Source organism: Sminthopsis crassicaudata, chromosome 3 (genome assembly GCF_048593235.1).
Source record: "Sminthopsis crassicaudata isolate SCR6 chromosome 3, ASM4859323v1, whole genome shotgun sequence".
NCBI lineage: Eukaryota > Metazoa > Chordata > Mammalia > Dasyuromorphia > Dasyuridae > Sminthopsis > Sminthopsis crassicaudata.
This window is the reverse complement of record NC_133619.1, coordinates 151466968-151490512: the sequence shown is the minus strand read 5'-3', so window position 1 is coordinate 151490512 and position 23545 is coordinate 151466968. Positions and strand designations below refer to the sequence as shown.

At 37.7% G+C, this 23545-nt stretch overlaps 2 protein-coding genes across 5 annotated transcripts in view; one reads left to right on the top strand and one right to left on the bottom strand.

The window, feature by feature from the left end:
• The window catches only part of STK24 (serine/threonine kinase 24), a 126493-nt gene extending 120033 nt beyond the window's left edge, over nt 1-6460 (top strand). For all 3 annotated transcript variants that reach the window (XM_074299402.1, XM_074299403.1, XM_074299404.1), the window contains exons 10-11: nt 1532-1668; nt 5321-6460. In XM_074299402.1, the coding sequence (XP_074155503.1) occupies nt 1532-1668; nt 5321-5357 (174 nt within the window). In that variant the 3' untranslated portion in view covers nt 5358-6460. The remainder of the gene's footprint in view (nt 1-1531; nt 1669-5320) is intronic.
• A 5422-nt stretch (nt 6461-11882) lies between these two features.
• The window catches only part of FARP1 (FERM, ARH/RhoGEF and pleckstrin domain protein 1), a 293495-nt gene continuing 281832 nt past the window's right edge, over nt 11883-23545 (bottom strand). For both annotated transcript variants that reach the window (XM_074299401.1, XM_074299399.1), the window contains exons 24-27: nt 22566-22729; nt 16429-16536; nt 14260-14411; nt 11883-12085 (exon numbers count right to left, since the gene is read on the bottom strand). In XM_074299401.1, the coding sequence (XP_074155502.1) occupies nt 12004-12085; nt 14260-14411; nt 16429-16536; nt 22566-22729 (506 nt within the window). In that variant the 3' untranslated portion in view covers nt 11883-12003. The remainder of the gene's footprint in view (nt 12086-14259; nt 14412-16428; nt 16537-22565; nt 22730-23545) is intronic.

Here is a 23545-nt window from a genome sequence, read left to right as displayed (position 1 = left end):
TTCCTGAGTCAAAGTTGTTTGTCTTCACAATGTTAAAATTATATAAATTATTCTGATTATTCTGATTCTGGTCAGTTCCTATATCTTCATTCTTGCAAGACTTTGCAGGTTTCTTTGAAATAGTCATTCCATTATTTTTCACATCACAATAGGGAACCCAATTCATTCATATACATACCACGAATTGTTGTTATTTCTCAATTGGTGAGAAATTGGTTCTCTCTGTTCTTTGCCACCACAAACCACAACAACAACAACAACAAAAACTGTATCAAATATTTTGTGCATGTGCTTTTTCTTTCTTTTTCTTCTTTTTGAAAAAAAATTTTTTTCTTTTATCTCTTTAGGGTTTAGACCAGTGGCCCTTAAACTTTTTAAATAAGGGGCCAGTTCATTGTCCCTCAGACTGTTGGAGGGCTTGACTATAGTAAAAACAAAAACTCACACTCTGTCTCTGCCCCTCAGCCCATAACCTGGCGGGCCACAATAAATGTCCCCAGGGGGCCGCATCTGGCCCACGGGCTGTAGTTTGAGAACCCTTGGTTTAGACCTTTGTGGGTCAAAGAATATGCATAATTTAGGGACTTTTGGACTAGTTTGAAGGAATAACTTTTCCCTCCTGAAGAAATCTAAGATGTACAGGATTACAATGTGATAAATTCCTTTGATAAATTGTCCAGTTATATCTTTTGAATTGAAATGAGCATATAACCCAAGGAGGTCAGAGATGAGGTTGAACTTCCACAAGCTCTAAATGCTTTCATTCATAGTGCTGTCACTTTATGTGGGAGCAAAGAACAGGAAACAAAAGTTGTGGCCATTGATTAGAAAATGATTAAGCCAGTGGTGGTACATGATTATGATGGAGTATTGCAGTCCCAAAAGAAACAACAAATATGAAGAATTCAAAGAAAGGGAGAGAGGATGGGAGTGAAATCAGCAGAGCCAGAAAGGGAAAACAAACAGTGATTAGAATGTGAACCCTGTCATTAGAAAGACCAAGCTTGGACCCCCAAGAAGAGGATGGGGAGGAATCTTCCATATACAGACTCTTGGAGATTGCTATGAGATCATGATCAGTGGTTTTGCTGAAATTCTTTTTGTGTGTTTTGTTTTTAATTTTTGTTAGAAGCTATGGTTGCTGTATAGGAGAAGTTAAAGGGATATACTTGGAAATGAAGGCTATGTTAAAAAAAATAAAATTATATGAGAAAAAGATAAGTACGCTGTTATTTTGGGTAATGTCTGTTCTTCCACATGTAAGATATATAAGTAATATGTAGTTACTGCTCTTTAGGCATTGCTTCCACTATATTTTCTCTAAATTCCTGCAGAAATGATTCTCCTATCTGTCCTTGTTTAGAAGAACCATACAGATTCGAGGACCACTTAGATCCTCAGGAGTAAAGCTGGAAATAGAATCTAAGAAAGAATTCACAAATTGAACTCAGTTCTGGGCCTGTGTGTTCATATTCTTGGAAGTAGTTCCTTTGCATATATTATTTTTTTTTTTTTCTTTTTGGTTTTCAAGTTGAAAGAGAAAAGCCAGGCAAGTGGAGGCAACATGGGATCCATTGAAGAATTGAGAGGTGCAATTTATTTGGCAGAAGAAGCCTGTCCTGGGATCTCGGACACCATGGTGTCTCAGCTTGTACAGAGGCTTCAGAGGTAAGACTCCTCATCTTCTAAGGAAAATTGCTGTGAAGCAGTGATAGTGTTTGTATTTATTGTTTAAAAAAATTTTTTTTTTTAAACTGGCTTCAAAAGGGAACAGAGCCTATTTACTATAAAATCTCAGTGTTAAAATGCAAATCTGAGGAAGTCAGGAGCTTTTCTGTCCATAGAAAAGTAGCCAAGTTCAGTAAATTGGGCCCTTATGAAAATGTCATAGCATTCTGTGTTTATGGAGTTCTTATTCCTTCTTTTCTATTCCCTCTTTCCCTCCTATAGATATGAAGATCTTTTTTAAAAAAAAATTAAGATGCTTTGAGAGTTTAAAGCCATGGCTAGCAGCTGAAATTGGAGCAGGCCTGTAACCACACACTGGTCTACATCTGTCACTCTAGCTTTGATTTCCTGGTTTGAAGTACCTCCAACAACAAAGCCTTAGGCCTGATAATTTCATTTAAACACCAACACAGGAGATCCTTTTGCCAGGAGGATCATGGGCAGATTTGGCCCAGAGCATTGCATTTTATTCTGGACAAGGATCATGCTAGAGTGGACACCAGGAGGTCCTCTAGTTCATAAAGGTCATCTTAAAAGTGAGAAAACCAAGCTCTGCAGAGTTCGAGTGACTTGCCCAAAATCACACAGGCACGAAAGGGGAAGAGGTGGGATTTGACCTGGGTTTCCTGGCTCCAAATGTAGTACTCTCCACCCTGCCCTTCTGCTTTGAAAATAGTTGTCTCATGAAAGGTATTCATTGAATATGTATTTGTACGATTCATCAGGAATAATAGACATAGAAATCGTGTTTAAAAGGATTTCCCTCCCAGCTCTCAGTAGCTTTTTTGATCCTAAGAAATTTTTAAAATCCAGTGCTCCAATCAGAATGTTTATCACAATATGGTATCATAGCAGGTGACTCAGTGCCTAGCACATAGTAAAATAACTTTTTGATTGATTGATTGTACTGTAATCAGAAAGATCCAAGTTTCTATCCTGTTTGAGTCATTTACTAGCTGTATGAAGTTAGTCAGATTGTTTGCATCTATACTTCAGTTTCCTCATCTGTAAAATGGGAGGGATTTAGATTTATTGGCCTCTGAGGCCCTTACTTCATGATTCTATTATCTGATATTTAGGATGTCATGATGCAGAAGTTCTGAGACTTCAGTATCCTTCAGGATATACCTTAGAATATTAAGATTAATTGAACTCTCATTAGACCAAATCTCCTTCATAGATCATTTCCAATGCCCCTTTTTGGCTTAAAGAAAGTGTGGAGTTTTACCACATTCTATTCCCTGTTATTGTGCATTATGGATTATCTCTCCCTTTCTGGGATCTACCTTCTCTCTTTGAGACTTGGGGCACCTGTGTTTAATGTTCTCTCAGTCAGGTTGTAAGTCTCCACTCATTGTTCTAATTATTAGCCAAGTCAAGTGAATAATTAAATTTATTTTTCAATTATCCATGCCAGTGTTCCCCTTCATTAGTGTGACTTATTGAGAGCTGACTGCGACTAATAATTTCCCAAGTTTCTTCTTGGATTGTCATTGCATGGCATAAAGAGGGTTTGTGTCAGGTGAGCCAGTTTTCGGTTTTCAGCTTGCTTTCTCCTTGGAATAGAGATGGAAAGAAATGCCGAGCAAGATGGCTCCTCCAGATCAGAAGATGACCTAGACTGAGCCCTCTCACTCCATGTGTGCAAGTGCATTTTCAGAAACTGAGGCTACTCTGTAATGTCATGTTTAATGCTCTTAATGTTTTGGAGTTTCACATTTTTGTATATTTGTATAATGTTTATATAATGAACTTCCTTCGCTATCTCATAAACCTGGAAAAGTACCTTTTAGCATTTGTTGAATACATTTAAGCTTCATTTTTTTTTCTCATTATGAAGATGATCAGCAGTAGCATGGAGGGTCAGGCATCACTGGCCTTGCATACAGGACCATTTTCAGTGCTCTTTTCTCAATTTGGTCCCAGAATTGTATGAATCCATAGCTATGAACTTCAATGTTCTGGCAACTCATGTAGACAATAAGATGCTATGCAACTTCCAGTTTGCATTGGTAGAGGGGGTTTCTTTCTTGGGAATTCTCTGTGCCAAAGAAAGAGTCCTATAAAAAGAAAAAAAATTTAATAGTTCTGTTGTTTATAAGCAGTGAGGTGTTAGATATAAGGGAAGAGGGCTTAGAGTTTAGAAGACCTGAGTTCAAATTGACTTGTTACACATAATAGCTGTGTAACTAGGGCAAGTTATTTCACATTGGTTTGCCTCAGTTTTCTCAACCCATCAGGGTTGTTGTGAAGATTAAATAAGATAATATTTGGAAAACACTTAACGCTGGACTTGGCAAAGGCTCTTTTTCCTTGCCTTTTTTTCTCTGTATTCTGCTTCCCTCATTGACATATATAATTCTCTTCATAGTGGACTTTTTTTTTTTTTTTGGCCTTGTAAGCCCACTTTTTTTTTTTCTCCTATGCTGATGCAAGATCAATCATGTACTTAATTGTTTACAAGTCATAAGCAATTATAGAAAGTGAAGCATCTTGAAGAGTTTTTTTGTTCTCTATCAAGAATTGTCTTCTATGGTTCACCCATTAAGTCCCACCCCATTAAGTGGGACTTTTTTTTTTTTTTTTCTTGTTGATAGTTAAATTACTTAGTTGTTAAATTCATGTTTTGTCTTAATATGAGTTTCCCTCTCATTTTTACAAGGCCTTCCTATTACAGCCTTCACCTTTTAGGTGTTGTCTTCATATTTCTCCTCTATTTCTAATATAGAGAATCACTGGTTATAGAGTAGTTTTTCCACAAATACAGCAGATGTAGAGCTCAGAGACCTCATAAGCCATTTAGGCCATTCTGTCATTGTACAGATAAGGACACTGAGACCCAGAGAGGTGACGGGATTTGTCAGAGGTCACAGAACTCAGGATGGAGAGAGCATTTAAGCCAGGGCCCCAGATGCAAGCCTGCCACTCTTTATTCAACCCTGCATCTTTTCTGCTGCTATTCAGATGGCAAATCAGCTCTTCTTGTATAAGAAAAAGGACATTTGTCCTTGTATTAAATATTGCTAGTCTTTTTCTGGGTTGAACTGTGTGGTTTTGTTTATTTTTTGCTCCTTGTCTGTGACATTAGTCAGTTACATGATCATATAAAGCTAGGACTTGAGTATCTTTTCTTAAGCTAAAAATTTGGATTCCTTAAAAACTGAGACATGGCAAACAGTGACTAAGTGTTTTTAAAATGTATCTTACACAGGGAGTCCCAAAAGTATTAATGAACTTTTAAGCAATTGAATTAATACTTTGGGGATACCCTGGACAAACAGGCATGGTGTTCCTGAGGGGCTCCAAGTGTTTTATAAATTTGAAAATTAAGTAATTTATTTTTTTTTAAGATAACTAGTAAGTATTCTGATTTGAAGCTTAGTTAGAAGGACTCTGTCCTCAATTCCCCAGCCTTTTTTCTTAATAGAGTTTATGGGTTTCAGGTTTACTTTTAAGCTAATTAGAGGAACAAGGTGGATAATTTGGCAGGGAAAATTACGGGGTTTTCCTTGCTCAAATTCATCTGTTCCCGGTTATTGCTTAACTTGTATTGTGTCAGGGAAGTGATGCTATTTTTCCTTTCTCTTTCTAGATATTCACTGAGTGGTGGAGGAACTTCATCCCACTGAAGTTTTTTTTTGTTTGTTTGTTTTTTTTTTTTGGTATTTGGGTTTTTTGTTTTTTCTTCTTTTTCTTTCCTTTCCTTTTTTTTTTTTTTTTTTTTTTTTTTTTAAATCAACAAGACCCTGTGGTGACTCCCCTGAAGCAGTGTGTGACTGACTGCAGGGATCATCCTCATGACCAGAGGAGGGAGAGCTGTCCACAGAACATACATTCCTCAGTGTGCCACAGCAAGATGAAGTCTCCCATTTGGGTGGTGTATCAGCTCCTTAAAGCTAGTTTTATTTTGTTATTGTTATTATTATTGTTTTTAATTTTAACCATAGTGCATATATTCAAGGGAAGTACCTTTAAAAGAAAAAAAAAAACCAGACAAAAACAAATAAACCAACCCTGAAATGTATATTTGGGATTGTGATAAGGCAACTAAAGATATTGTGAAACCTCAGGTATCCTGCTTTAAGTTGATAACTCCCACAGGAGATGGAGAGTCGCTCTGTTGGATCTGTGTACAGATTTGTATATAATGTCATTTTTACTGAAACCCTTTCAGCGTGCATAAGAAATCACTGTGTACAAAAATGGCCAAGTGCTTCTGTAGATAATATTAGTGGAGTAAATATTTGACAGGCCATAACTGAGTATATTGCCTTGCCTTTATTACATGTACATTTTGAATGATGTGACCAGTGATTTGGGTTTGATTTGGTATCTGCAGGATTTGCCATTGAATAATAATTATGCTCTCTTATGGACAACTCCTGTTTGTACCTAAACAAATGCAGAATTTTCTTGTTTTTGACCCCCATATTTCTTTTGGTACACACAGAGGTTGCTTTTCATTTTTTAATGATGGTACTATTTCTCAGTATTTTAAATTGGAACGCGGCTAGCCTCGCAAAGCTTTAAATTATTTTAAGTTTTCCCTTTGCCCCCAGAATAAGTATCTTCATTTCACTTTGGTTTTAAATTGTACCACTGCCAATTTTGCACCAGATGTATCATCCCTTTCAGTACTATATTCTGTTGAACCTTGTAGTAGAATCTGAATATCATCTTTCCCACCTAAACATGTCTGAATGCTTACATGAATAAATTTTATATTACACCAGTTTTGAAAAAAAATCTTGAAATGTGAGTAAGAAGAAAGTTGATTCCTTCCACCATTTCCTGTGTCTTGCATGTGCGTGCGTATGTGTGCATACACTCTCAAGGGAAACTATACAGAAGAATAGTAGAAGAAATGACCCATTTTAAAAACCTGAATTTTATTCAAGCTCCTGTGCATTTCCTTGAAGAGATATGAATGAATGTTACATGGTATATTTGACAGATACTTAGGAGATTTCTATACTCATTTCCTTTAAAATCACAGGTATAATGTAGCAGTCATTACTGTTCCCAGGGCATACTGACTTCTTGGAGAGCCTGTCTTTCCCAGGATATAAAGAAAATTCTTGGTTTCTCTGTATAGGGCAGGTAGGGGCAGGACTCCTGAATTAATTGCCTTATGGTTTTCCTGAGTAAATGTCTTAACACAAGGTAGTATTGATATATTGGGTCCCTTAATTCTCATATATTTTAAAGAATTATCATTTTTAAAGAATGTTATGTCTCCTTGCCTGTCTTTGTGTTAGAGCCAGAAGGCAAGTAATTCTAGGAAACACTTAAGTTGTATGAAAGCTTAGATATGTGAGACACTTATTGGTTTAGTGCATTATGCACTATAGTGAAGAAAAAAGATTCCCAAGTGATTTTCAGGTGGGTGGGCATTAGTGAGAAGCACTAATTTTTTTTGGGGGGGTTGTTGTTGTTTGTTTTTAATTCTGCCTTTAATTATATTGGGATCTTAGAAACTCTGTCTTTGAGCCATGATGAATTTCTGGGTGGGATACATTTTGATTTTGGGAAATAAACACAACTTATTTGTTGTCTAGTTGTGCATACCTGTCCCTGACATAGTTGAGACTAACAATTTTGGGCCTATCAGCCTATATTGCTGAGTCAGTATGGTCAGAATTGACTTCTATGTGTTTCAAATACACTTAAATTCAGTTGTGTTTATTTCACTAAAAGAAAGATCAGGTTTTCCCCTGGTAGCTATGTGCTACTAGCTTTTTTAAAAAAGTAAAATGACCTAGCAGTTTTGAAAGATTAATAATACTATTGAAACTTAGAAAAAAATAAAGCCTATGTATACTTTTCAGTGGTGAGACAATCCTGTATAATAGTAGATTTTTGTTCAGAAGGGCCAGGCTTATTATTCAAACTTCGTTGATATTAGTAGTTAAATAATCTTTAATCAGTTTATAATTGTAGGTCTGAATTCTGTTTTTTGGTATGTGAACTACTTTAAATTAGTTATCATTTGGGGGAAACTTGTGGATTATTGACTTTCTTTGGATTAGGTGGATAGCAGCATTTACTTAGATTCAGAAAATTCTCAATCATAAATGCATAAGGTAGTACACTATCCTGCACTATAGTGTCCCTTCATCCCACAAAAATGAAAGACTGTTGATAGGAGATTAGTCTCCTGTGGTATAGATGTGGTATAGTCTTTTTAAGGGAATCTGGCCCACCTTTCAAGAGCCTTCCAGTTTAGAGATTCTATCTCACTTTTAAAGCTTCTCACTAATTTGCTTTTAAAGAACTTTAAAGTTCTCACTTAGAAATCTTAATTCTAGCAGTATTGAGTGCTGTACGATTTAAAATTACATTTATATTAGGCACGACATTCTTCATGGACCTGTATAGAGATAGGCTAGAAGTTAGTTGCTTAGAATAGAACATAATGATGCTTAAGGGAAATTATTTTATTTTCTCAAACAAAAAATAATGAAAATGCATTCACTAGAAGAGAGGAGGTGTGTGTGTGTTTTTCTGGGTTGGTAACATTCTAGGGTGGCTGAATTTATGGTTTTGTGGAATTTGACCACATAGTCACATTGTAGAAAATGGTCTTTAAATTACTTGTTTTATTTGGATACCTAGCCTAGGGTGGCACGGCAATGTCCAACTTGGTATCTGGGGTTAAATCACTTTACCCTTGGAAACATCCCTAGGAATTACCTAATGGAATGGATTGGCTTCGTATTTTGTGGGGGCCTGCTGTTGCAATAGGGGATACCTTGGTAAAGTAATGGAACAATTCTATTTCTGTAACAGTTCTTCTCCTCCCCCCTTCCCCCTCCCCAGTTGTTCTTGAGTTTTACTTAAAACATGCCTGGTTTAGTTCTTGGTTTTTATGTAACATGTTGTATGTGGTTTTTAAAAAACACACTGTCAGTTTGTAAGTTTTTCATGCTTCCTTTAAAAGTAAAAACAGATACTGTATTTCTATTACAAAAATGGCAGTAAAAGGGGAGAGCCATAGGAAATATTCTTAAGCGCTGATACTGTGAAATGTAAGAATCGATAAAGATCCACAGAAAATCATGATTGGAGGGGGCAGTAATGTATGTGTGGGTATGATAGCTTTGAATGTCCTACTCATGGCCTGGTACCAAGTGGGGGGATTTTAAACCGTTTGCAACCTTGAGAAAAATTGTGCCCTTATGATATCACATTATATGTGGCTTTGTTCTCCAATCCTGTCCACTGCTTTACAGATCCACCCCTAAAGTGCAAATATTTTAAAGAAGCACCACCCTTCCACTACTGGATTCAGAGCTTAACAATACATTGTAAGTTTATACAGCAAAATAATGAAGGGAGCATGTAATACTAGTTTGATATGCTTGGTTGCTAAATTCTTATAGACTAGACTTTTTTAATAGATAAGGATAAATAAGGAATACTTTTAGGAGGAGAAAAGGGAGAAAATTTTGGGGCGGAGTTTTTTTTTTTAAAGCAAAAATGTCTTTGCATTTGAAACTGGAACTTTGTACCCAGTAGAAAATGTTGACAAAGATCACTTCATGTCACAAATGGCTTTTAAAATGTAAACATTTTAATGTGCCTTAAGTCAAGACATTTCCGTACTTGTCATTTGAACTGTAATTTAAAACTTCACTTGCTGGGTCTAGGTTTACATGAAAAGTCAGAATCCTTCAAAAAGATGTAAACATCCATGAAGCTGAGATTCTGAAAATTGCATTGTGCCTTTGAAGAACACCGTCAGTCAGGCGTTTTATCCTCCCAAGAGGAGTCTCCTACCTTGGTTCAAACATGGCAGAAGACTTAGGGCCATCACTAGCCATTTCTGATTGGACAGGACAGGAGCCAAGGTGGGAGGAGGAGACCAACCTACTGGCTTGTTTCTCAGCTAGTGGTTTTGGGTTTTTGTTTGTTTTTTAAATTCTGGGTCTAATTTCACAATGTTTTCTCCCAACACTATCCTTGTGGTATAGATGAGAAAACAGCTAGCTGTTTGCAAAAACTTGTAATTGGTATGTATCCAATTTATCTCAACTCTGCTATAAGGATGAGCTTGAAGACAACCACTGAGCACAAGACTATCAGCCAAACACTTGGATTTGCAGTGGGAGGAATGGACTACTACAGAGAGCCATTTTTCTACTCATTAAGTTTTGTAGGCCTTTGTTCAAACCCAGACTCTGACACTCTTTCACCTTGGTGTTCCGGAACTTGTCCTTTCTCCTCTCTGCTCTTTAAGATTTACATATGGAAATGAGATGGATTAAATGAAATGGACTAAAAGACATCTAAAGTCCTATTTTCAGCACTGGGTTTTTCTGTCAGCATAACTTAATTTTGGAAGAAAAATATATCAAAACTAAGCAAATTGGGGGGGGGGAAGGAGTATTATCTTTTCCACTCTTTCCTTTGCCCCTAATTTTCTCATCATGACATCAGAGGTTTTCTCCTTTGTCTGATTAGTATTCTTAACCTCATCAGTTCATCCCCTTTTCACTCCAGTAATGTTATTTTCTTATTGACTGTTCCTCCCTTTGTGCCCCGGCCCTGGCAAGGAAATTGCAGTGTGCAGGGTGATAATCCTACCACCCCAGATCAGAGGGAGGAGCAAGGAAAGGACAAGTTGTATTGCCTTCAAACTGCAGTATGCTCAGTGGTAGCGTGAGGTATTTTTATTCCCTTTTGTTGTTAGTACTTTAAACCATCTGGTACATGTTGTAAGGCAAATGATTAACAATGATTCTAAAGCTACTAGTCCATTTCAAAATTGCAGTTTCCATATGTATCAAAGGCAGCCTCAGCTCCATGCAGTCTGTGTATTCCAGCAAAAATTCATTCCTTGGTATCCTCAGTTAGGCAGCATCAACCTAGCTGGTGGGGGAGGGGGAAGAAAGGTGGGTTAATTGAGCTGCTATTTTGCTCATCTATGGTTTTTTAGATTTGTATTAGAAAATGCCTTTAATAAATTGGGGAACAGTCAAAGATGCTTTTTAAAAAGTGGGAATATTTAAATGAATGTTTCAAATGCAGCCTGTGTTTGCACCTGATTCCCCTATGGATACCAGCAGTCCAGCACATGAAATATCAAAGTAACTTAATAACCCATGACCAGAGGGCAAAGGGTCGATAATAGCAGAGTCCTGTTCATGAAGAGACAATCACAATCTGTATGCCCATAGAATACTTCTTTAAAACGAGTTCTTTTCAATAGGATATAGGTCTTAATGAAAACTTGGGGTGGGGGAATAAGTACCATTACTTTATAGTGTTTCTTCATCCACTTAAACCAACAAAAAACACTCTTCATAACTTAACATGTCACAAATGGCCCATGGTTAATGACATACAGGTATTTTCATGCTTGTGAAACAAACAGCAAAACACCACAGCTTAATATCTTCCCATTGTACACACCATTCACAGTACATTTATAGCCCAAATAATATTGCACTGGACTTTTGTTTCATTGTTTCTCGTTAAAAAACAAACTACGTTTTGCAAATAGTCATCACTTCTCAAACTTAACAGGTAAACAGTTTGGTCAACTTGCACCAAGACAAAGGTCTGATAAATGTCATAGAGTAAGTAGCTCATTATAACATGAAACCCCAAAGTGAAATATTGTTTGTGTGCTGCAAACTTTTATAATAATAGAAAATTAGTAGGAATTCCTTGATTAATAAAGTAGAAAGATTGAAAAACAAAATCTGAAAATGACCCCCTTTACTATAAGACTGCCTCTATTGTGTGTATCATACACTGTGAAAAAGCCATTATTACATTTAAAAATGCAGCAGTCTACTGATCAAAACAATAAAAAGTTTTCTCTTTTTTTCTTTCTTTTTTTTTTTTTTTTTTTTTTTTTTTTTAAGAAAAAGAAAGCACTTGCACATAGGATCACGTTTCATTGGGAGGGGCAGGTACATTTGTACTGCTTTTTTAAGGTGCAATCCTTGGAGGAAAAGAAATGTCATTTGGCACTCTAAGAATGATATTTTAATACTGGCACAAGCTTTTAAAAAAAACAGCACACCAAGAGAAGGACCCACAGAACGCCACACGGGACAGGAGGTGGTGGGGTTCTGTTACCATTGGGATGGGGAGTCAACAGCTGAAAAGACTAGATTAAAAAGTTTTGCTGGGACAGACAAAAGTTGCTGCAAAACCACTTATTTTAATTTCACTAGGCTTCGTTATTAATACAAGAGAAAGTAACTTCAAATGTCCTCTAGAAAAGCAGCAACTGCTGGAACAAGAAACGTGGATGTTCAGCCATCAATAGACGTGAGATTCTTTGTGACTTATAACACATGCACGTGAGGCAGAGGTGGTGGCACTCCGGATCACCTCCATCCACCTAGATGGGGAAAACAGAAAAGATTAGTTTTTTTCAATTTCTCTAAGAAAAAGTGTTTTGGTTTTTTTGAACCAAATTTTAAAGTATGCTGATGATTTCTGTGAGCCAAGTCAATAAAGGTAAGCACAGCATGTGGTGCTAGAGAAATCAGCATAGGGTTCTAGAAGGGACTCCAGAGACCCTCTATTGTAATCCAGAAGCAAATATGCACTCAGCTCCAGATCAGTCGCACTAATTTGGAGATTGAAGTTGCCAACTTTCATCCAGAGGTATACGTGATCCGTTCCTTTGTAAGATAAAAAAATCGCACCAATTTTAGACCAATAAATAAAAAAGAAATGTTAAGTAACAGAATGATTCCTCAATAGGCGTGTTATGTGTGTGTAAGAAGAAAAATGAAGCTGGCCATTAATACTAAGCCCAACAAAAAAAGGTAAAAGGGGACACCACATAAAAGCCCATGCACTGCTCAAGATGGGCAAGGGCTGAATCTTGGCTTTCATTTTGCTTTTCTCTTTCAAGTAGATTATAACCAAAGACAATAGAAGACATGGAAAGGAAGCACCTCACATTCTTGGAGCTCAAATTAGACCTGCCAGACACCTAGATTTTATTCCCTCAGGAAATGTGATTGCTAAGTCATTCTGAATGACCCCTGAAAGATCTTGGAAAATGGGAGAGTTAACATAAAATGAAGACTTGATTTTCTAAAAACAAGTGACATGGAAACTAAAGACTAACAACCTTGAATTAGGGCAAAATTCTAAGACATATTAAAGAATAGTGGTTTGTGAGCCCTTTAACAGGCAAACATAATTTCATAGTATGGGTCATGTGCTTCATTGACTTCGTTTCAGTGTCTGGTAGCATGATACAGGTTGCATGCTTTTATTTCAACAAAGCATCTCATTTGTGAATCAGATGCTGCTATAAATCAAGAGAATTCTCAACTTTGTGATATTAAGCGAACGCTAATTCACAAATAACTTGATAAACTTGATAAATACATACCTGTGTCCACTTCTGATGACAAAATAGTATTTTGTTCTATTTTATCAAATTTGTCTCATAAGTTAGATAAACAAAACTTAAAAAAGAATATTCTTTATTATGTGGTGTTTCAAAATTACCTTCACAAACAAAATTTGGGGGTTCAGTGAATTGCTACCTCAGTGGTTGAGCTTTTTGTCCAGAACAAGAAACATGATATTCATGACATTTTCATTAGACCATTTTCAAAACATGGAGTATTTTAGGAAGGAAAAATGCTGTTTCATGGCCCCTAGTGATCCTCCAAGGATTATTTTTGGAAAGATGTCTATTGGCATTCTTCATATTTACTAGACATAAAAATGATGGTTTATATCTGTAAACCAAAATCTTATAACTCTAAATCCCTTGTGCAAGGTTAGATGTTACATAGGACTTGACATCGCCTACAATTTTAAATCATTACTATTTACATCAAAAACTTTCTGTACCATTGCCTAGCATTTATGACACATATAATATTTATGCTCAGCGCATATATTTCCTTTCCCTAATCATTTCAACCTGAGTACTGAAATTGAATTCTGGTTCTTTGCTTATGAAAATGTATTTATGAACAGGTGAGCACTGCTTTCCTTCCCCCCATCAATTATCTCTTCTCAGATATGTTCAAATATCTTTTTTTTTTAAATTAAAAACAATTAGTTTCCTATACTAACCTCAGCCACATTCAATTTGTTTTTGCTTCTTATTAGGAAACATTAAAGTAGCAAATTGAAAAACCTGATTTCTGTAATATGAATTCTCCCACATTGTGCCAAATGAAGCATTGACGCCATTATTTACTTACAGGATTCTTTTGGCTGCTGTAAAAGCAACTAAAATGTGTTAGTATGGATTCCCATCTATATCAAAGTTATTCTTATTTGTGAAACATAGTACACCCAGCCATGATGACATACTGTAAGGGCAGGTCCTTTCATCATTACAGGGAAAGCCCAGCCTTCAACAAACAAGGTGTACTCTGTCCAGGTAGATTTAATTTCATCAGGAAATGTGATTGCTAAGTCATTCTCAATGACCCCTGAAAGATCTTGGAAAATGGGAGAGTTAACATAGTTAAGAGTTAACATAAAATGAAGACTTGATTAAAACAAAACCAAAACAAACCAAAAACCCCCTACCTTTCGAATGTATATTCACTCTCAGCCCTGAAGTAATAGACATGGGACTTGAAATGTAGTTTGAACACATAATCTTTGTGGATGTTTTCTGATTCCGAGGGAATGGTGAGTGAATATCCTAATAAAGGCAGACTGGCTAAGGGATGATTGTCCTAGAAGTAATGAGAACAGATTTTGAAAGCAGTCAGAAACCCGCTCAAACACAGTATCTTCTTGTAAATCCTCTCTAGAGCTTTAACTCGGTTTTCTCATCAGCACCATTCTTGATATTCAGACACAGAGGCATGCAAAAGTGATTGATGCTATTCTCCCTTGGAAAATTTGGCCTGCGAAATAACTAAAGATATTGTCCAGAAATTTAAGCTGAGGAGTTAGACCCAATCTGATTTTTCTTGGCTGTTCCCAGTCCTCTTGTTCTTCCATGACTGCTTTTCACCAAGGCCTTGCTTACGGAAAATGGGGGTCCAGGACTAGGGCAAATTGGTGCTCTACCTGGGCCATGTTTGGGGATGTGCTGTTCCTTCAGCAACTGGGCCTTGAAGGCAGTCTTTGGAGAAAGTGTGTGTTTAAAACCTAGGCAAAAGTATCCCTTAGACCAAAGATAGCAAACATTGGGATTCGCTGCATTCCAGAGTGAAAGCCAAGCCAGATTAAAATGTAACAGGAAAATATCTAACAAAAAATACAATGAAACAATGTTACAATTTAAATCAGTACTCAAGGAACCTTATGAACTGTTTCAGTTCAATATCTCTGTATTAGACTATTTATGATGTAAATCTTAAATTGATTTTACCTAATTTTTTTTTTAAAAAGTAGAAAAATCTTTCTGATCGTCATTATTCACTCAGCCAAAGCCCGAGGGGGAAAAAAAAAAAACTAATAATTATGATTTGCAAAATAAGCACACAAATGTCTCATTCTTTTTTCTTATAATCCTGAGAGGTAGATATGATAAACCCGTCTCACAGATGAAGAAACGATGACAGATATCATATAGTGACTTGTCTAGGATCAGACATTCCTTAAGTGTCTGAGGCTTACTTTGAACTTGGATCTTCCTGATTTCAGGCATAGTCCTCCACTTATTGAACTACCTAGTTGCTTAAAAATGAGAGAGGCTCCAGATTATTTCCTGAAACTCTTGTGGCATAAATTCCCTATTCTCTGGCTCTAGCCATTTCTTCTTGAATGTCTTCTGGGGAGAAACACTTAAGCTGAAAGCTATAGTCAAAAGCTTCACTCCAGAAGCAGAAATGTTGCATTAGCTTTCTAATGGAAGTCAGAATGCTGAGCTGTTTCTGTCTGCACCAACCCTCAGAGGCCGCCTGCAGTAACGTTACATCCCAAGAGGGATAGCATAGGCTATATTCTCCACTGAGTGCTGTATGCCCGACTCTGTCCCTGGGCCTTGCACATGAAATATGCTTTTAGCAGTATGGTCTAAGCTTAACCCGAGGTTTTCTCGGTTGACATTGCTCAGATTAAATTGGCCCTAACATCGAACTCTGTATGTCAGGGGTAGAGAGATACTCTGGGACTCTGCCCGCACTTAGCTAATGAATACCCCTGAACTGTAGGCCTCCAGGACAGCCAGGTGCCACCTTTTGAAGGAGAACCAGTCCTAAAGTATGAGGCCCCAATTTTCCCTCTCTGTGGCTACAGATACACAGAGTACCCTAGAGAATGGATTAATTGGCCCCCCTATTGGGGAAAAAAGTCTACTCCAAGGGTCACTGTGCCATTGCTTCAAGATATAACCCTCTTAATTACCATTTCTTTCACCATTATTTAGCTTCTAAGATTAGTTGTTAGAAGCATCCACATAATATATTATCATTTACAGATCTTTCTTGCACAGCCCTGATTTTGCTGATTTGATTTAATCTACCACCATTTTTTGATGGAGTCTTCCTAGAGTGAAAGCTTCAAAATGCAGTTATGGAAGCCATACTCTGGGGGAGGAGGGGATGCCATGAGGCACTGGTTTTTTTTCAAGTCTTCAAGAACTGTGGAAAGTAGCTTAAGATCAAGTCTGTGGGAAGCTGGATTCAATTTTTGCAATAACTGCAGGCGAAAATGTTCTGACCCCAAACTCCCAGACCTCTGCACTTTTTTGATCTGAACCCATGGTAGAAACAAGCTTTTCAAGCCACAGAAAGTATTTACCTGGTGTGATTTGTAGAAGAACAGGCAGAAGTTGGTAAACACCACCCAGAGCTTCTGCCATCCATTGCTATTTTTGAATTTCCTTAACAGGTTCCCAGACAACTGATTCTAAAATGGAGGAAAATCAGAAGGGTGTGAGAGAATACATACAAACATACATTCATCTTCTCCTCTGAAAATCAAAAATCCCTGCCTGGGAAGAAGCAAAACTTCAAATAAAAGAAAATTTCATTTTCCTCTCATCCCTTGCAATTTTTAGTTATGAAGAAGCAGCATCTCTGTGAGGGGGTCGCAAACCTTTCCTGGTGATACAGTTTTAGAAAGAATAATTTTCCTTTAAATGAAACTTGCCTATAATCTTAAGGAAATAAATGCTCTGCTGTTACTCTGTGGAATTAGTAAGCTTATGGTGATGACCTCTTCTTCAGTCATTCCTCAACAAACTTGGAATTTTCTTCTCCAAGTTCACTGTAAGCATTTGGCATTCCTCATTAAGGGGAGAAAAGCCTTGGAAGGAGTAGGAGCTGGCAGCCCCATTATGAGTAAAGGTTAAGCAGCTATTTACTGCCATCTAGTGCACTGCAGCAAGAACAAAGCCAGATACTGTGGCTCTGCCGGAGGGACAGCTGAGTTGTCCCTCTCCTAAACTTTCCTCAGGGCTTCTCATTTCCAGGAAGGATTGGGGGTGAAAGGAAGAGAAGATAAAGACATGTCTAGTTTGGTAGGAAATGAAAGAGACCCTGCCCTCCTTTACAAGGGAGGACACCCTTTTAGGATATCTTGGTTTGACTGCCTAGTTTTTTTATTTTCAAATGAAGAAAGTTCTCTTGAGCTGTCATTTCAGTGTGGGACAATGTGCCTTTGGTCCAAGGGCAGAGATTAGGGGGTTTATTTTAGGAGCTATGATGACTGCTGTCAAAAATTAAACAAAAACATTCTCCTGAGGTTGAGGAACCAAAAGTTTAAATTCTGCCTGAATCGGGAAATGACCCTCCAAATGAAGTTTCTAGGCCTGAAAAATGGGCTCCTCACTTAGGTCCTTTGTTCCTGTGGAGCTGCTGAGGAGAGAAGATATACATTATGGGTTCTGTGTTTCCCTTGATTCAAATTATGAAAAAAATACCTTGTCAGTTCTCTACCTAACAATGACATAGCATTGTTCATTGTTACTTATGGGTACCAGTGTGGTTGAAAAGAAATGCACAATAGATAGCTCCTATCAAATTCCTCCACCCACCCAAAAGTGTCTGTAAAATGATGAAAGTAGAAAGTATTTGGTAACCTGAAACATCTAATTTATAGCAGAGAGGACTTGTTTTCAAATACTGCCTCTGATGCTTAAAACTATTTTGATTTGGCCAACTTAACTTCCTCAGGCCTTAATAAAATGAGAAGGTTAATGTCCTCTGATGTCCAGAAGTGGAGTTCTTATAATAACAGCCATTACACAGCACTTTCAGATTTGCAAAGTGCTTAATGTGTATACTCACTTGATCCTTACAACTACCTTGAGAGGCAGCTGCTATTATGATCTCCATTTTACAAATGGGGAAACTTAGATTAAGAAATCTTAAAAGAGCTTGCCCAAAGGTCACACGGCTACTAAATATCTAAGACAAGAATCAAACTCAGATCTCCCTACTTCAAGTCTATGTGCTCTATTCCTTAGACTTGGGATTCTGTTGAATGAATGGGTGAAATGTCTACTAATCATGAGATCCAGTAATCTTTTTCTAGACCATATTCTCTTTTGCCTTTCTCTGAACCTTCATATAATGAAACACTTCTCCATTTCCAACCTTTAGTCTTTTTTTAGTTTTAGTACACTGTACTACAGGACTCAGGGTTTTCTGACTCCTTTGTTAGCTAGTTCCTACTTCATCCTCTTGCTTGTATTTGCATGCAATCGTTCAGTGCTTGCCCCTTTTGTTATTCTCTCTGTACACTCCTTCCTTTGGAGGATCATCCACTCTAATGACTGTTCCCAATTTCATTCCAGATCTCTTTCTAATCAGTGAGTCTATGCTTTCCAATTGCCCACTAGAGGATTCTACTTGAATAGCATACCTCACAAGTCTAAAATTGAACCCAATATTTTCCCTCAAAACAAGTCTTCCTCCTACTTCCTTTTCATAATCATGAATTGTTTCTGATTTCCCCCTTCTCTCCCTTGTTCCCCTATCTAATAAGTCACCAAGTCTTGCTTAATCTCTTGCTTCCGTGCTTCCCTTCTCATTGACATGATATATGTGTATATATGCATATGGATACACATATACATGTTTATATGTTAATATACATATCACTCTATGTCAAGACTACTTTTGATATATGACAAGGTCGATATATAATGTCCTGATGGGTCTCCTTGCTAAACTTCTTCTAATCCATCCTGTACATTACAGTTCAGATTTAATTTGTCATTTTCCCAAGCCTTCTTTCATGAGATGATGCCCAAAATCATTAGTCTATTATCCAAGGCCCACAATAACCAGGATTCTACCAAACTTTCTGACTTTAAAGGTCCTCAATGTCATTGTGACTATTCTCCCTATCTACCTCTCTAAAATGTCAAATATATCCCCTATGATATATGTCTAATTTATATGCTATTTAATATATATAAAATGTCTAATATATCCCCTACTGATCACATGAGAGGATAAAGAGAAGTTGGTGACATTGCACAGCTCTCTCACTTAAATCCAATTCATTTGCATATCATGGCATCACTTCCATGCCATGATTTTTGAGAACAAAGGATGAACAATGCGATTGCTCCATCTGTAATGTCTAGAATAAATATCTTGCATGTTTGTGGATGAACACAAAACTACATAGGAAAAACGCATCTGAGTTGCCTTTCACAGAGAACATTGCCTGGAATCAGAGTCTTGAGTCTATAACAAAGCTGAAACATTATAGCAGTCATTTATAAATCCCATTTTTCAGTGCTTCCTGACTGGCTAAAAACATCTTCAGTACCTTAGAGCCATTTAAATAATTCATGATCATAATTGAACAAGATCACCTCTACCATTCTAAGAAGAAGATCTGCCTAGTAGGAATTGTTACTTAAATGGAATTAGGCTTGAAGCCCACAGTGTATATCTCAGAATGCCATTTTACTCTGATCAAAGACCCTGTACTATCTTTAGACTTCAAGAGCCCTGATCACATTGGCACTTGGTATTAAGTAGCCTCCACAGAGTAACGCTACAGCTCTGAGCCCACAAAGATCCTCTCAAATTCTGCAATGTCATAAGCCAGCTTCTAGCTAACAAACTCAAATGCTGAAAAAGCACGAACAAGGACAGGTAATGGTTTCTCTCCCCCAAACATCCCCCTTTAAGAGTTTAGCTTAATTCACTTTTAAGACAGCTATCCATACTTTCTCTTTTTCCTCATTACACACAAGCAGACCTTTTTTCCTTTGTGGTTACCATTCGTCTAGAAGACTTCACAAAATGATGATTTGCATTTGATACCATCAGAAGTATGATATAGAAGCCATTTGCTGTTCAGTGATCAGCTCAGTAGGGCATGAAAGACAGACTCAAAAGAAGAAAGAGGTAAGGGTGGAAAATTGGTGATGGTGTTGGGGCACAGGTGACAAGAAGGAAAAAAAGACATAGAAATAAGAGAATAAAGCCCACAAGAAAGTCACACTGAGAAAAGCATAAGTGAGATTCCGAGGTACAAGGGACAACAGGGAAGGATGGACTGTGGTGATTCAGGGTGAGCACTGTTGATACTGTGGGGAACAGATCCACTTCTGTTGGATTGAAGGAAAAATAGTTTGTAAACTGTTTCAGCAAACATCTGATATAGGGGGAGTAGTGTTTACTTCCAAGGAAGGGGACCAGGAGTGGGGGGAAATAAAACCACCCACAAGCCCTTTATTAAGCAAACATTCGGGTAAGTTTTCAAGACTGTGGGTGTTAACAACATAACTGGAAAGACTCCGTTTAACTCATCTATTGAATGGAAGTTGATTCACATTGTAGTAGTCAAATTTTCAAGATCAGTGTTACAACACATGACAGAAAGTCAAGCTTGCTTGCTTCTCTGCACCCAACCTCCAGCTTAGGCCACGAAAGCAATCAACCTCAATATTTTAAGATAAAGTGTATTTTTCAGCTGTCCAGTCATTTGTGCATAAGGGACAAAAGGAGTCAGAGTTGTGTAAGTATAATACGTGGTAACCAAGGCATCCTAAAGGATAAGAGGTACTCCCCACCCCACTTTAGGGAAATCACTTTCTGAGTGTCTCTGTTTATATTATATACAATGGGATTAAATGGAACTAATGTAGTAGTAAACTGTGCCAAACCTGGGTTCAAGTTGAGCCTCTGACAAACTAGCTGTGTGACCCTGGGTCAGAAGTCACCACATCTCACTGTTCTAGGCAACTTTCTAAGCCCAGAAATTGCCAGAGATGGTGCCAGCCTCTAATGATACAGTGAGTTCCCTTTGCCAATAAATCATAGGGACTAGATCTATGATTTGTCTTTATGATGCATATAAACTTTCTTTTCCCCCCCTACCAAAGTGAGCCTGGAGATATTCTACTTCCTTCTAAAGAGCTTGTTATTGCAGAAGTTCCTGACCTACGGGCAAAGGATCCTCTGCGGAGCAACGGAGCTATTACCAAGAGTAGTTGTTATTTGTGGGTCCTCTGGTCCAAATGAAAGTATAATAGTTCTCACCACTTCTTTGTTGTTATTTAGTCATTTTTCACTTATGTCTGACTCTCTGTGATCTTACTGGGAATCCCAAGTAAGTTTTCTTGGCAGAGATACTGGAGTGGTTTACCATTTCCTAGTCTGGTTCATTTTTACAAATGAGAAAAGTGAAGTAAACAGGGTTAAGTGATTTGCCCAGGGTCACACAGCTAATAAGCATCTAAGGCTGGCACTGAACTTAGGGAGATGAATCTTCCTGATTCCAGGTCTGGAACTTTATCCAATCTGCCATCTAGTTGCTCATATCATTCTTTAGTTTAAACAAATTATGCAGCTCAACATAAATAAAAAAATTTCTTTTGTAGACTATCTAATCCGTGTGTCAATATGTTTTAAATGTATGTAGATCTTGCTATAATTAATGAATTCATTTAAAAGCAATGCTGAATCATAGCTTTCTGTCATGTATTTTGTCCATGAGAAAATAGTAGTAGCATAACTCTCAACTGGGGGTCTTTGAACTGTTGCACTATTAAAAAACAGATCTTCATACTTGAAAAGGTAAAGAATTGTTACCCTGAGGCAGCTTTCTGGTCAAAGCTATTTTGTTGTATTGCCTATTGCTGTCATTTTGAGGAAAGATAAATTAAATCAATCTACCTTAAACAGAAAAACAGCACAGTTTCTACAAAGTGTTGTGCTACCATCTCTCTATTTTTAAAGAAAAACCACCATGAAAGATACCAGACACCTGAAGGTAAGCTTTCTTAGTATTTCAAATGCCTTTCTTCACTCTGAGAGAGCCAACTAAACCTTTTTTTTTTTTTCCTCCCCAACCATTCTTGATTCTGAATACCTGCTGTAAAATTGTTTGAGTCTGTGGCCAAGATTTTAGTCACACCATTTAAGGAATGAAATCATGAGATACAAATCACATGTAAAGAAAAAGCCACAATGGATTGAACACACACAGAGACCACAAGAAGACATTTTATAGAGAATGAAAGAGATTTCTGGTATAGAACGAAAAGAATTAAAGCCAAGAGACAGGTGTGCACTTACCAAGCCCAGCAACAATACCCTTTTGGTTTTTCCCAGGTATGAGGAATTGTATACTCTGTGCTCAATAATAGAACAATTTTAGATGAGATTTTCTTTTGATTGTTGTTGGTTCAGATTCATTCTTCCCTATGACACCAACACTAGGGTTTAGATAAAAATAGATGAAAGCTCCTCAAGCACAAGTAATAATGCAATAGCCCATCAGGTCCCAACAGGGAAACTAGTTTTCAAAGCTTGCCAGTATTAAAATGGCAGAGCACAGTTGGACTCTTAATGGTAGTGGGAAACGTGTTTCAGTTTGGCAAAAAAGCTCAAGATAGGCTGGCTTTAGACCAAAAGGAAGTACTTTTAACTGGGAGTAGTCACTAGTTGGGTGGCCCAGGTAGATACCTCCACAGCAATGCTAAAGTCGATCATGGAGACGCTGGTATTTCGGTGCCAGCAGACGTGAACCATGGTGTTGCCCCGGTGGGGAGAGTGCCTTTCAAGGGATGTGCGGGAAGCACTGAGGTCATCCTCTGATTCTTGGTCTGCTGTGGCGTCATCAGGGGACTCTGGAATGCAGATAAAAAGGCATCTCTTCTTGCAAACAGACACATTTTTCCTTGCTATCATTACCAAGACATATAGAGTACTTTGGAGCTCACTGAGGCTTGGCTCTCTGGAGATTCCTTGTCAGGCTAAAGTACCTATACTTTCAAATGTCTAAAACACTATAAATGTCATTGTTAGCATTACAAACATTCCTTTGAATTATCTTTCTCTCTTTTTTTTGCTTTTGTCAAAATATTTTGGAGACATTTTTTTCTCTGTATTCCAGAGCTAAGGCCCAGCAAGCAGATACAACAACAATCCTTTGTGCTCTGGATGATCTCACTCTCTGGCAAAATGTATTGCTTTGACCAGTACCAGGTGCTCACTGAGGGATTAATGGCCCCCTTTCCCCAAGGACCTGAGAGCCAATGTGGTATGGCCTAAAGCCACCTCACACCTCCCTTGAGATGCTCATAATCCCTGTTCCTTGTAACTGCCAAGTGAGCTGAATCAGGTACTTCTCTCCTGTTCCCACTGGTTCTGTATCTCCTGCTGTGAGATAATCGACTTAGAGACATGAGATCCAGGAACGTCTGTATTGTCCACTCATGAGCCTGCTGTGGGAATAGCTAAGAATGATTGTCATGGTCGGGGCCATTTGTGTAGATAAAGGCACTGCTTTTGCCCAATACATTTTAAGCTCTCCTTTTAGGAGGTGGAGCTCTCATTGACAAACATTTTCCTCACTCTAAAATTAATTAAAGTTCTGTTTGTTTCCTGACTCTCTGGCTGTTTTGACTGGTCACTCTCAGGTTAGATGCTGATTCTACTCCAGC